We start from the raw sequence: 14,560 nt of genomic DNA, 5'->3' as shown, positions 1-14,560 counted from the left end.
ATAAGAGAGTTACTTACTCTCCTGTTCAGTCATAAATGCTATTCATTTCGATACCTTTTTGATTTCTCTATTGTTCGCTTCACCTGTACATAATTGACTGAAATTTTCTAAACTTTTTATGACAAGATCAATTAAAGAAACGGTCCTGTAATGCAAAAAACAATGTACGATATAAAAATACATTACAATTTCTCAGTATGTTTCATGTTGGCTAAATTAACATGTCCATAATACAGTTTTGCATGATATAAATTGGTTGAGTCTTTAAAAATTGTTTAAAAGGTAAGTAAATGATTTGGGTTTCATCTGAATTTCATTGAAAATTATAATTTGATCATAATGAGCTAATTAATTTAGTAATAGATTTTTTTTTTAAGGTTTCCTCAATTTTTTGACAGATGGGATATTTTTTGGTATCCTTGTACTGTACAGTATGTCTGCATATCTACTGTAAAATAATGCTATACACATTTTGAACTATAAGTACCTTACAAATAAAATACTGTAAATCATTTTTTTTTAATTGGTTCTAAATAATTCACTAAATAAACAATGGGTAATCAGAATCACACCTCAGGAATAAACAAACCAAAGTATACAAGTTGCTAGGCAACCACAGGCATCAAGAGAAGCTCATAAAATATTCACATACACACATGGGGGTTGTAAAACGATCATAGGTTTCAGCTAAATGGGCATCCCTGGACTACACAGGGAGCATTGTAACAGGCTGCCCTCTGTTTATTCTTCATGTCTTTTGTTAGGTGTACTGTAGCTTAGCAAGTACTTGCAACTCCAGTTCTTTTTATGATGATAATTTACTCAATAGCTAAGTGTATGCTTCTTTTGTATCCTCAAATCATGAAGTGTTTGAACAAAACAGCTTTTACCCCAGTTATGCTTTTTACTTTCTTGACAAGCGTTTCATTAGATACTTCTTCATTCGTTCTTCACTCCACAAATTTCAGACTTATGAAGTAACTTCATTGTAATTATTGCTTAACAGTGGTTCACTCTAGTATTCTCAAACTAGCATACAGTAATTGTTTGGTAGGGACTTAAAATGACAGTTGGATATCTATTTGTTTATTTGTTACATTTGCAAAGAGGATGGTCATATATTGTGTTGTGGATTCTGTTTGGGGAGTCACTAAAGTTTTTTTCTGACAATCCACAGTTGGCAATTTCCGACTTTTTTATGTTTTGTACTTTTATTTCAAAATCTAATTTGAGTTTGAGTAGAATTGATAACCATCATAATGGTTTAGTCCACAAACCATTATTAAAAAGTTGTGATAAAGTACAAATTACAGAAATCCTACAACATTAGCAAAATAGTATAATAAATCATTGTTTTTATATTTATTGTCATACCTTTTTTTTTGTGTGTTTTTTAGCACACTTCCTTTTTTGAAACATTTTCAGAGGACAGTGAAAAAATGTAAGTAAATAGTAATATACAGTACAAAAGGCAATAGCCAAAAGCATTATATAAAGCAGAGAATATTTCTTTTATGGGACATCTGGCTCTCATAAAACCACTCCTCTCCCTACCCCTTCTAAGGAAATCTGGTTTACAGTAATATATTGTCCTATGTATAATGGTAAAAAGGTGGACAATTCTACCTCATACATTGTATTTTATTGTTGAATCACCTACAATTGGAATAAATCATGTTCCAAATTAATGTTCCTTACCAGAACTAGATCAAATACATTCAATGATCTTGATTTATCACATCCTTGTTCCTATCAGTCCCCCACTAAGACTAGAGTGAGATCTTATCACGTTCACTCATAAGAATCAAGTGTATATTCATGTATAGTACTGAACATACTGTAATAATGAGATTTACATTGCCTTTGAATCATTAATTTGTCGGAAAGAAAACTTAACCAAACAACGAAATATGAATTTGAATTTTTTCTTAAATAAATGGAACAAGAAGAAATAAATACAGTAGTATTTTATTTCAATGACATCTGAGTACTTCAGTTAGCATAAATTACTACTGTAGAGCTAAACTTTACTACAATAAACCACTGTAGAATTAAAGCTTAGAAATAAATAACATGTAATTGTAATAAAAGAAGTATTTGATTTATTTTCTAAATGGTTTATTTTACCATAATAAACATAGTCACACTAGGCCTACTAAAAAAACTTGTCTATATTTTAAATTGTAAATCATGATTACATTGTGCAGAAGAATGGCAAATTATTTGAAAATCAGTACATGGATTTTTAATCTAAGGTGCTTCCTTAAGTCAAAAGAAATATAACTCTCTTTTTGAACCTAACTTGCATTAATCATTTTACAGGGAATTAAAAATAAATAATAATGCGCACTTCACAGTTGCAGTACCTACTGTACCCTGTATTCTGTAGGACAGCTTGACAAATTCTATCCACCACTCACCATCAATGGACATTTTCAAGAATTGAATAAAGTTATAAACCCATCTTTTCAGTTAACTTTAAACCACCACAATCATTGATAAATTAATAATAAATTAGTGATAAGGGCAAATAGAAAAAGTTAATAGGTTATCACTCCCGCTCGCGTCAACAATTTGGAAAATATTGATGCGGGAATAAAAAAAAATGTTAAGCCGCATCAATTATTTCAACAGCATAAAATAACAATGCAATTTGTGACTGCAAATACATTTTCTTTAAAAACTATAAAATTAAACCAGTTTTTAAACAATAAATTACTATTAGAGTACAAAATTTACTATTAGTAGAGTAGCAAAATATAAACAGTCCCTCCCTTTCTAACATATTTTTGTTGATTGTTATTCCACATTGTTTCAATAGATACTCCTTCAGGAATTTAATGTTCTTTATGGTCAGCTTCACACTATAGCCATAGTATCCGGATCAGAAGGTAACCATTAGCGCTAACCGTAAGCAGGGTCCAACTGTTACTGTTAGCAGAATCCCGATACGCTAATGGCTAAAGTTGAGCATGTTTCTATCGTTAAACAATTACGCATTTCCAATTTCCAGTTTCCTTTTGGCCAGTGATTCGATCATCATCTTCTTGTACAGGTACATGAATGTACAGGTTAGCGCATGTTTTTAATCTGGATCCTGCTTACCGTTAGCTAATGTGTATGAACATAGCCTACTCAATCAATATATTGTTTTTGTTCATTTAGCCATGAATGAGTGAAGACTATCTTTCTCAATAGATGCTTCACTGAACTATTTGATTAACTCAGCCCAGACAGTTGTAAAATCATCTCCATGGTTTGTTGTTGCCCAGTCAATGGTTTGCCCTTGAGGTTTAATACTACTGTATACCTTTTACAGTACATCTGTTTTGGGAGATTCATTACACATTCTTAGGAGTCTATCTTACTGCACTCAGTGGTAAATCCAGGAATAAAAAATAGAGTCCAGGGGAAGGGGCATGAAGCCAAATGTACAAATGAAGGGTCAATAACCTAAGCCCCACCATAGTTAGGGTTGAGATAAAAAATGTTATGTTTATAAACACATCTGGATTTACACTTAAACTTTATACTCATTTTTCTGAGAAATGAAATTATTTTTTGGTGAGGTTATTTACTATTGCTATTAATTTACTATCCTAGTACAGTGTAAAGTACTGTAAACCTGCTGGTAAATAAAAATTGTTTTTATGAAAGAACTTAAATCTTTGTAATATACTGTGTCATTTATGTTTCCACCTTTTTCTTAGGCACTGACAACAATCTTTCAGACGATAATTATTTTCGCCGTCTATTTTCCATGAAAAAATCCTTTTTTCTTTTTTTTTTTTTAATAGCAATATTAACTTTTTTTAGGCTCCAAAATTTTATATAAGGGTTGGGACGTGAAACTACCAATTAATTTTATTGGCCTAATTATAGGTTTCCATTCAGTTTGGGGTTGTCATTTAAAAGACATTTTTTTTTTATTTTGTTTATTTCAGCAATACAGTAAAAACCACAATTATAACAAAATTCAGCATAATTTAAATAATAACATTTTCCACAAAATAAATCAATTGTATATTTATAATATTATTGAGGTCCATATTTACCTACCTGTCATTCAGGGCCATTTATTCCTGGGCCACTTATTCGGAGGTTGTTTTTGTTTTTTTATTGAAAAATTAATTTTAAAAAATAAAAAAAATTTAAAAAACAGTAAAATTCTTAGTTTTATGTGCAGGTGTGACATGTAATTAGTACATTCTATAATACATACAGCACACTACTGTACAATAATAATTTCCTATGTTTGAAAAGTGTGTGTAAAAAGAAGAACAATATAAGAACATTTTGAGACTGAAATCAGCAAAAAATGAGAAAAATGAGTCTGGGAAAAAAATTTTTACTGGTTCTTATATAGACAAAGAGTTTAACAACCATTCATATTCCCTCAAGTGTACATGTACAGTACACCATAACTATAATATTATGTTTTCTTATTTCTATTCTTATGCCGATGCTTTTAGCAGGTGCTATCTGAACTTCCTTCTATTTTATTTCATCACATTTTCAATAGCCACCTACACAATTCTGCTTAGAAATACAGTACTAACATGCTTCATTAAACTTGGCAAACACATGGCATATTTAGGATAATAACCAAGGTTTTATATCATTAAATCAATGGTGAAAACTGAATACAGAAGGTTACGAGCATCATAGGCCTATAGTATTTCTGTATTACTACAATATCTTGTATTTAATTAACCTTCCAGTGTGATGATTATTACACAGTGCACATTATTGTCAAATTTGTGGTAATAACATTACATTTCTAACAAACATTTAAAAAAAAAATCTGGAATGGAAGAATAAAAACAAAGTCATATTAAAATTAGCAGACTTTAATGCAGGAATACAAAATAAAAAAACCCATTCCTGTGTCGGCCTCATCCCCCCTCGTACCTTGTAATTTCATAGTGTTTGACTCGATGTTTCCCTCCCCAGCATAATTTACCCTGGCTACAGTGTTGCTTATATTTGTCCTTAATCTAGTTATTATGAATATGAATTGCTTTCTCTTTACATTACAGCAATACTACATAATTTATTCATTTTCTACTGTACCCTGTATGTTTATACAGTATATCAGTTCTAGTCAACCTAATGTCTAAACATAATGTTCAGAACTGAAATGAAGAATGAATGAATAAAGTTTAATGTCAGTTCTATCAAAATGTCTAACATCAAGCCATCGTTGAGTATTCAAAGCAAGAGGTAATTTTTTTCTTTAATCTGATCTCACGTTCAAGAGCATTTTTAAGTGGATTCAAAGTACATAATCATCGATCAATTATTCTTTAAAATATAAATGAAGTAAAATTACATTAATAAAGTACTAACAACCTGATACATTTATAAATTTCATCAGTTTTCTTACTAAAATTTTAAGAATTTCTTTAGGTTTTTCTTTATAAAAATACTAAAATTAATACTGTATCTAGCTGTAGAATTTCAAATGGTACCTTTTTTTTGTATAAAGTAATCTTTTATGTCATCGTTCTTGTTTTTTGGGCAGATGAAACCATTTAGTAATTTAGAAACTTGTTCCTCCTTTATCTGACCCCCTCATCTGTATGTTTGTTCTTTTGATGTTTTTTGAGGAAATAAATATTATTATATTTATTTCATGTTTTTCACACCAATTTGTGTTGTTGATTTTTGTAGATCATGTAGTAAGTAATTGACACGTTGTTGGAGAAAGGCTCCTAGCATATCTGATCATTAATAATAATTAATAAACTCATAATAAACCAAGTAAATATTTAACCAAGCACAACATATTGTAGGCCCTACTATACTGTACATCATAAAGCATCAACAAGTGTGTGACCTCTCTCAGGATGAGGCTGTTGTTGAACTCTGAGGCTACTGTGTTAAGCCCCATGGTGTTACTGTAGCAGAAGAAACCTTACCTGCAAGGTGTTTTATAGTAGTGCTGATCTGTCGACTTGCTCCTCCAACACGCCCTCCAAGTACATTCCGATAATTAGCCATTCTAGTTTGATGTGCAAGTCTGCACAATCTACATGTACCTCACTGACAAACTTATCCTTATATCGTAGCACTGGAAAAGTTTTGTTTCTGTTACCATGGAAATGGCTGTAGGAAGATTAACAGGCTGGGAAGTTGGCTCCATGTTCTGATGCTAAGTAGGCTGAAAGTTGAACTTGATGCCCTCTGCTTGAAACCTGAGTACAAGAGATGAAAGTGAATTATAAGCTAACACTCCAGGGACGACCTACGGAGAGGCATGCCAATGCTAAACATTCAACTTCCTCTATACCATGCATGCTCTACAGTATACACTTTGTTTTTATAACAGCACATTTTATAAGAACACGGAGGCTGAAATTGCTTAAAAATTAAGAACAAAATAAGAAGAAATTGAGGATAGGAAAAATGTCAAATGAGGTTTTTATTTTAAAACACAGAAAACCAACAAACCTTATGTAATGTATTCTATACTTATTTCTTATTAACGTAATACAATACAATTTTTGAAAAGTGTTTAAAAATAAGAACAAATAAGAGCATTTTGAGGCAAAATCGGCAAAAACATAAGAACACTCATCCTGAGGAAAAGATTACTAGTTCTTATAAAAAAAAAAAAATAAGAACATTCATCCTGAGGAAAAGATTACTAGTTCTTATTTAAAAAAAAAAAGTGTACGTTAATACACAGAGAAGGAATGTAATTCATTTTTCACATTTTGTTCATCTACCTATCCTGCCCTTTTTTCTAATACATTTGTACATATTTTTTTGTAGTGATACATAATAAATTTCATTTAATATTTTATCTATCTTTTTTCTCTTTTTTTCATGTTTATCTTTATTATCGATACTGTAAAACCTTGAATTGCAGCCCTGGGATTCTTTTTTCTTTTTGCGAACTTTGAATGGGCCTCTTTTCACTGCTACTTTTGCAAAGTAAAGAGGGGGGCTTCTTTCCAAAATGAAAGCTGTAAATTTTTGGAATTTGTACTGTAGTCTAAAACAATAAATAAGGCAACTGTAACACCAATCTGTATCATGGAGTGTACTTAACTGGCATTAAATAAACAACCTAAACTACTGTATAAACCAGGCTTGTTTTTAATTTATTTTCTGAAATTAATATACAGTGTGTGTACTGTACTATCTCGAAAGAAGCTTGCTATCTTAAAAAGAAGCCCACCCATGGGCTTCTTTTCGAGGCTAATTTTGGAAACTAAAGAGGGAGCTTCAATTTGAGATGGGTTTTGTCTCGAGTTTACGTCCACTGGGCTTCAATTCTAGGTTTTACGGTAATTTAATACCTGAGTTTTGAGAGTCAGATTTGGTTCTGCAATTAATGTATTTATGTAAACTGTATGGTTAAATCTTTGAAAAATATAATTTAATAAAAAGATTAATTACTTGCCTCAAAGATACATTGTTTTGAAATTTCTTTGTTTTTATAATACATATGCACTATTGAAATTATCTTGAAATGCATTCTATAAAACTGACATAATAAGAATGCATAGGGCTTACAATTTTATACCCTACTTAAAATGTATGGTAATCCAAGAGATTATTTCCTTAACAACTTATACAAAGGAAGCAATCAATTCAAACCATAACTCATCGGTGTTCATATTTTATTTTCAACAATTTCATTATTATTAAATCATCGGCAATATCTATAGTAAAATATTACTTAGCTCATAATTTTTTAAATAATATCTCATTTCATTTAAAGAACTGATTCTGTGAAACATATTGGAAACTAGTTCAAACTAATTCCCCACTTCTTGTCAGATGAGGGAGCACATCTGCCTGGTAACAGTTTGGATGGTGGCATTATCTAAAAGGAAGAATGCAACACTGCTTCCCCCCAACCCCACATCCCACCCTACTAAAAACACACCTTTTTCAATAGTTCCTCTCACCTTGCTTAGACCATACAGTACTGTATTTGTTTATTGTTTTGCTTGTTTTCTTATTTTTCTATTTCTTTACTGCATAAGTTAAGTTAGCACACTTTGCTTGGGTTTGGTTCTATGCAAGCTTTACTTGGGGGGATGTTTTTGACTTGTGGAGATGTTTTTGACTTGTGGAGAGTCGCTTACAGAGCTTCGTACCTGAAAAGAAAGGCACTATACCAGTAACAAGAAACAAGTACTGGAAATTTGCTGAGCAAAGAAATGATGCTCAAATACATATTTTATTTTTCCAGTGTTTTTCTTGTGGATTGAATTTTTATTTCCTGCTAAATATTACTCACTGTTTTTCAAATTGATATTGTTTTTCACAGAGGGTCCAAAAGTCAGTACTGCTGTCAGGATCACCAATATTAAATAAAGTTTAATTGAAACAAAATCACCTTATTTTGTCAGCTAATGAACCATCACCTTATACCATCAAGCATCCCACTATTCTTTGCACCCCCATCACCCCCTCCCCCACCCATGTCAATACTGCATAGGCCACTGAGCGGGAATCCCGCTTTTGTGACTCCCAGACTGCAAATACACCAAATAAAAATTTTAAAATATAACATAATAAAGTTAAGTACTATGTCAGTTATAAAAATCATGCCTTTTCTATAGTAATGTTTGATCTGTCCTATTATAGTACAGTACCATACATCAAGTCTATTTGCATTTGATTCCAAAGTAGATATCACTATCACATAACATACACTGTAAACACAATTGTCCACTTATGAGCTTGTCAATGGTAAAGGTCAAGAGAGGACATTAGAATTTCAGACAACTTACTTACAAATTAATGAATTACAACAATATAAATATGAATATCATAAAATATAGAAGAGTTAGCTCCCCCATAACAAAAATTATTAGTTTATCACCCTATCAAAGAATTAAAAACTGATGAGGGAGGGAGGTTTTTTTTTTTGGTGCTAACCCTGCCCCCATTTTACGAATGTTCACAAGTAAATCAATGGTTGGGAATACATGAAATCAGAATTTCCCCAAAAGTGATGAGGGAGGGGGTGATAAACTAATAATTTTTTTATGGGGCCTTGCTCAGTCGGCTAAACTGTAGATCAATATTATAGAATGCCTTTACCTACTAACCAACATCCATTTATCTTCAAGTGTTTTTCTTTAGAAAAGGTTTAAAAGCTTACTTTTTTTCAATCTCCTACCAATTGATTGACACAGAAATGTACTGTAAATAATTTTTTTCTTTTACTGTACAATTTCATAAGTTAAATTTATCATGTGCACTTTGAGTAATGTTAACGTCATTACCACCACTGCACATTGCACTTGCTGTGATACCGGCGCTTTACAAATTTTTGTTGATTGATTGGTTGAAACTGGTGGTACATGTGGTCACTTTGTGCGCTGAACAGTGATGATCGCTTGTCCCCCCCACAGTGTAATTCCCATCGCTGCTCTCTTTGTGTTTCAGCTGGAGGGCTGAAATGCAAGTTTCAATAGCTCGGATGAGACATTAAGGCATTGGTCTTGTGTGCAATATGGCCCACACGTACATAAAGAATGCAGGAAACCTATCGGATATAGTACTGTACTGGATTGTCTCTTATTCTAGTGAAGTTAAGTCACTTAACTTTAAGTGACTTAAGCCTTTATCTAGCTATAATTGAGTGGATCACGTCAAAATTTTAACTAGTTAAGTGGATGTATATCTAGATAAAAGTTCGACGTGAACCAGGCTCTAGTGTACTGTACTGCCCAATTCACAACCAGATGGACCCCCTGGGAATATTGTAAATCCTCTTCGAACTTTATTGGGTTATCCTTGGTGTTTAAACGAAATAAATGTAGTCCAATCTAGAAAAATATGATGGATTTTTGTAATGTTGTTAATCAAACTCAACTGGTCTTCCTCATTTTAATATTGGTAAAGTTAAACCCAAACTGCTCTGGTTACAATATCTGGTTGTTAACACTCCTAATTGACTTGATAGTCTGTTCAAACTACTGTATACTTGGAAGATAATTATGCGGAAAAGCCAATTTGCAAGTTACAAAACTCAATTATGCAAACTGGAGATGTACTGTACTCTTCTGAACTGCACTCTAAATATGAAAACAAATTTTGGATTATAAGGCTTAGTGGCTGCGTGGAGTATTAATGACATTACTCTTGGTGACTGCAATATACATCTTGATATTTCAGCAAAATAGACAACAAATTTTCTGTTGTAATGGTACTGTTAAAAGCCTTCGGTTTGAATGCAACATGCCATTATTGCCTTAGACAATCCAATAATGGGTTTTTGAGGGAGAGAATTTACCAAGTTTTTGAGAAAGGAAATATTGGTGCTTTTAACTAAATGTTGCCTCAAATACTCAGATTTTTTTCTACAGTATACTTTAAAACAAATTTAATAAATATTTTCTCATCTGTCTTGATAGTTTTTGTTAAACAATTTTGCTAAATAAGAAAATAATTTTTTCTACCGTTTCTAATGGTATTTTAAAAGTACTTCACTAAAGACAAGGTGAGGAACAGAAAGGGGCAGGGGGTCCGGATCCCCTGTCGTCTGACATCACGACAAGGTCATCGGATCAAAAATTTTAAAAATAATAATTTGGGTATCCGAATATCGTTACCTTTATTGCCAATTCCTAATATTGTGGTCTAAAAGCACATATTTGGACCATCTACGCCCTGGGTATTCAACCTTTTTAGGCTGGTGGCGAGTTCCAATTTTGTTGAGGCCAGCGGCAAGCTGACATAAATTGTGCACTTTCTCTCCTCCCCACATCAATACGACTAGCCTACTCTATGCCATTAGATACTGTGAAGTACACTCAGAAAAAGCAGACTCTTGAGGCTAGAGCAGGCGGTCATGTTTCTATTAACAAAAAAACTCTGAAAAATTATTTATTTTTAGCAAGCCGGATCAAAAGTTTTGGCGGACCTGAATTTGCCCACGGGCCGGGGGTTGAATACACTGAATCTACGCCATATAAAAACTCTAATGGGATTTTTTATTCCGGGACACCGAACAAGGCTCTGGATGGATGAATTGATTTATTCCATGTAAACACCAAATCCTCGAAAGTCTAAAGACTTATTTCCAGTTTGGTCCTTCTGGTGGTTATTGGGCAGTACTACTCTTTTCCGAATAGTGTATTGCATTAGAACATGCACATACGCACTAATGCACACAGGACCAATGGCTTAACTCTCATTGAAAAGACAGTGCGCTATTGCAACCTGCATTTCAACCTTCCACCTGAAACACATGGAGAGCAGTGACAGGATTTGAACCGGTGACCTAGAAATCTCCACAATTCAGTGCACACATATTGGCTACCGCCAGTACAGCCGCTTCGTTTTGGACCCCTTGTCGGCAAATTTCTGGAGCTACAGTTGGGCCTGAGTGACCCATAACATAACGTGTTAATCAGAAATAATTTTTTTTTTAATTTATACATACATTTGCCGGAAATTTATGCAGCCGCCAATGCTTTGGTATTGCCTCTTATTTTTAAAAGAATATATTTGATTTAAATATGATTGTAAAATGAAAGAAATATACACTGACTGATTGCATTGATTGAATGATGATGATTAATGATGATGATTAATAATGATTTATTGACTGAATGATGATTAACTTACTGAAAGCAGCTTGAAAAAGTACAGTAATTGTGCTTTGGTAGGCAGGCCCTTTATGGATGCAGGGCTATAGCTAGTCGTTCTTCGTAAACCACGCCCACCTGTGCAGTAGTAAAGTCCTACTCAACGAAGACGACCAATCGAATAGAAAACTGGTATGACAAAACAAAATGGCTGCATAATTACCGCGATACACGATGCGTAATCAAGGTTGCTTCGGATTGTGGTTGTATGGGTTTTTGGTTTAAAAAATGTTATCCCGTTTTGAATTCTGTTAGCCTACAATTATTGTTTGACTTAATGTGGGTAATATTATAATTTTTATTTTCTGAAATTTAATCTAAATTATATTAACCCCAAATTTTGTTGCTAAACTGACCAATCAGCCATGATTTGGTCATGTGATAACTTCAGGCTAATTAACGCACTCTCGTTTACGTTAATTGTCGTTGTCAAAGAAGTTAATACGGAGCTTTCGATTGCATGACGACTGTAACGAACGTAGAATGTAATGATGTCACTAATAGTCATCTGCGCATGGGAGAACGTTAAGGTTACCTCATCGAGTAGGTTCTGGAACGCAATTTTGCAAAATCTATGTATAAAGAGAACGTATGGGAAGGACGCCAGGTAAGATGGTCACGCATGAGTGATTCCGTTCAAGCGTCGCGTCGTCGCACAAATCGAAACTTCCCTTATTTTACGAACCAGTCGAATGAAAATAATATTCAACGAAATATCGTAGTCAACGAAATGAACCAGTCGAAAAAGCCCATTGTATATTGCATCGCATGAGATGGTGGAGGGTATCGCATTACTACTTATTGCGCTGTACTTACATTTTAGGCAATATCATTACCTTGAAATAAAAACAGCTAATAAACTGTGATTTCGAATATGAATATTATGAAAACATACAACTGGATTAACTCTTTCATATTCATATTCACAAGCCTATTAAAAGGGGCCTGCAAACATCTGAAACTCAGTCATGTCTACACGACAGGCTGAGTCTGACAGTCACAATCTCATTCTCAGACATCTGGCAATGTTGAATAAATATTTCTTTTTTTTAATTATTATTAGAAAGACACAAGACACAGTTCAATACGTACCAATATAAAATGACACATAATAACGCCTTTAATTATCATCCATATGATAGGTTTTATATCCTCCAACTCCTGCCGAAAATTAATCCTGAATTTGAGACTAGCGCCATGTATTGTTATGTACTGAGAATTGAATAATCAATGGAAGAGAAAATGTAAACAATCCTTTGAAGGTGACGAAATTGCAGAGGGCGCACTTAAACTTTTTAAGCGTGCCATGCTCATTCATCAAGCATGATAGCCGAGCAAGGCCTGTTTTACTTGCAACGATAAAAAAAAATCAATTGTTCATATAAAAAACAAAAGAAATAAGAGAAGTTTTTACACTAGGACGATTTGAATACGAATTATCGTGTATACGATAACATAATGTTTTGACAAATCAATTCAAATGACGTCATAATCATGGAAAAACTATAGAATCGTATTTTCCATGATTTATGATGTCATTTGAATTGATTTGTCAAATATTTTCTTATCGAATACACAATAAAACGTTATCGAATCGTCTGTAAAATCTCTTCTTATTTCTTTTATTTTCTATATGAACATTGCTTCTTAGCTTTTTATCGTTATCGTTGCAAAAACAGGCCTTTTGTATAAAACTATACAAACAGTAAAACACATACGTAGGCGGCCCAGCTGAGCACTTACAATTTATTACTAAGAACTCCTTATGACTAATTTGAAAAAGGAATTAACTCAGGAGTATCGCTAGTGCAGGGCCACCATCTGCCCTCCGACAGGGGAGAAACAAAAAACAATCTCGTAGAGACATTCTAAACCCCTCTCTGGACACCCTCCAACATTTTCTGACAAACCCGGCTAACCACATTATCACGCTTTCGTCGAGGAAAATCTCCCCCACCCTCGCCGGATACATCGTCGCCCCCTTTTCTCCACCCTCTTCGGGAAAGTTTTCCTGTCCAACTAAAAATGGAAGAGGCCCTTTTTATCATCATCATCATCATCATCATCATCATCATGCGCAGACATTTTTGGAGTGTCTGCGCCCGTCGCCAAAACTCCGACTTCGGAGGTTTTGCGTACTATCAACCCTCCGGTTTCGGAGGTTGTGCGTACTATTCGCAAAACCTCCGAAATCCAAGTTTTCAAACTTTTATTCAAACCTCCCATATTGGAGGTTCTGCGTCCTTAGGCCTATACGCCAAACCTCCAAAATCAGGGTTTTCAAACTTTTATTCAAACCTCCGGTTTTGGAGTTTCTGCGTACTATACGCAAAACCTCCGAAATCCGAGTTTTCAAACTTTTATTCAAACCTCCGATATCCGAGGTTCTGCGTACTATACGCGAAACCTCCGAAATCGGAGTTTTCAAAATTTCATTCAAACCTCCGATTTCGGAGTTTCTGCGTAGGCCTACTATTAATTAAACAAGCTCTCTCTATATAGAGAGAGCAAAACTTTTCATCAACCCTCTCATTTCGGAGGTTCTGCGTACTTATACGCCAAACCTCCAAAATCGGAGTTTTAAAACTTTTATTCAAACCTCCGATTTTGGAGTTATAGTACGCAGAACCTCCAAAATTGGAGGTTTGAATAAAGGTTTGAAAACTCCGATGTTTGAGGTTTTGCGTATAGGAGGCACAAACTCCAAAATCGGAGGTTTGAATAAAGTTTGAAAACTCCGATTTCGGAGGTTTCGCGTACATTACGCAGAAACTCCAAAATTGGAGATTTGAATAAAGTTTGAAAACTCCGATTTCGGAGGTTTCGCGTATAGTACGCACAAACTCCAAAATCGGAGGTTTGAATAAAGTTTGAAAACTCCTATTTCGGAGGTTTCGCGTACAGTACGCGGAAACTCCAAAATCGGAGGTTTGAATAAA

General features: G+C 33.7%; 1 protein-coding gene across 1 annotated transcript in view; it reads right to left on the bottom strand.

Annotated features, from left to right (window-relative positions):
* Positions 1-12,577, bottom strand: part of LOC117124122 (nesprin-1-like) — a 45,067-nt gene extending 32,490 nt beyond the window's left edge. Inside the window, exons 1-2 of the mRNA XM_033270253.1 lie at positions 12,458-12,577; positions 5,922-6,197 (exon numbers count right to left, since the gene is read on the bottom strand). Coding sequence (XP_033126144.1) covers positions 5,922-6,003 — 82 coding nt within the window. The 5' untranslated portion in view covers positions 6,004-6,197; positions 12,458-12,577. The remainder of the gene's footprint in view (positions 1-5,921; positions 6,198-12,457) is intronic.
* Positions 12,578-14,560: the final 1,983 nt, after the last annotated feature.

This window comes from Anneissia japonica, unplaced genomic scaffold (genome assembly GCF_011630105.1).
Source record: "Anneissia japonica isolate Jap-2015-1 unplaced genomic scaffold, ASM1163010v1 scaffold3949_len364153_cov177, whole genome shotgun sequence".
Lineage (NCBI taxonomy): Eukaryota > Metazoa > Echinodermata > Crinoidea > Comatulida > Comatulidae > Anneissia > Anneissia japonica.
This window is presented reverse-complemented; position numbering and strand designations above follow the sequence as displayed.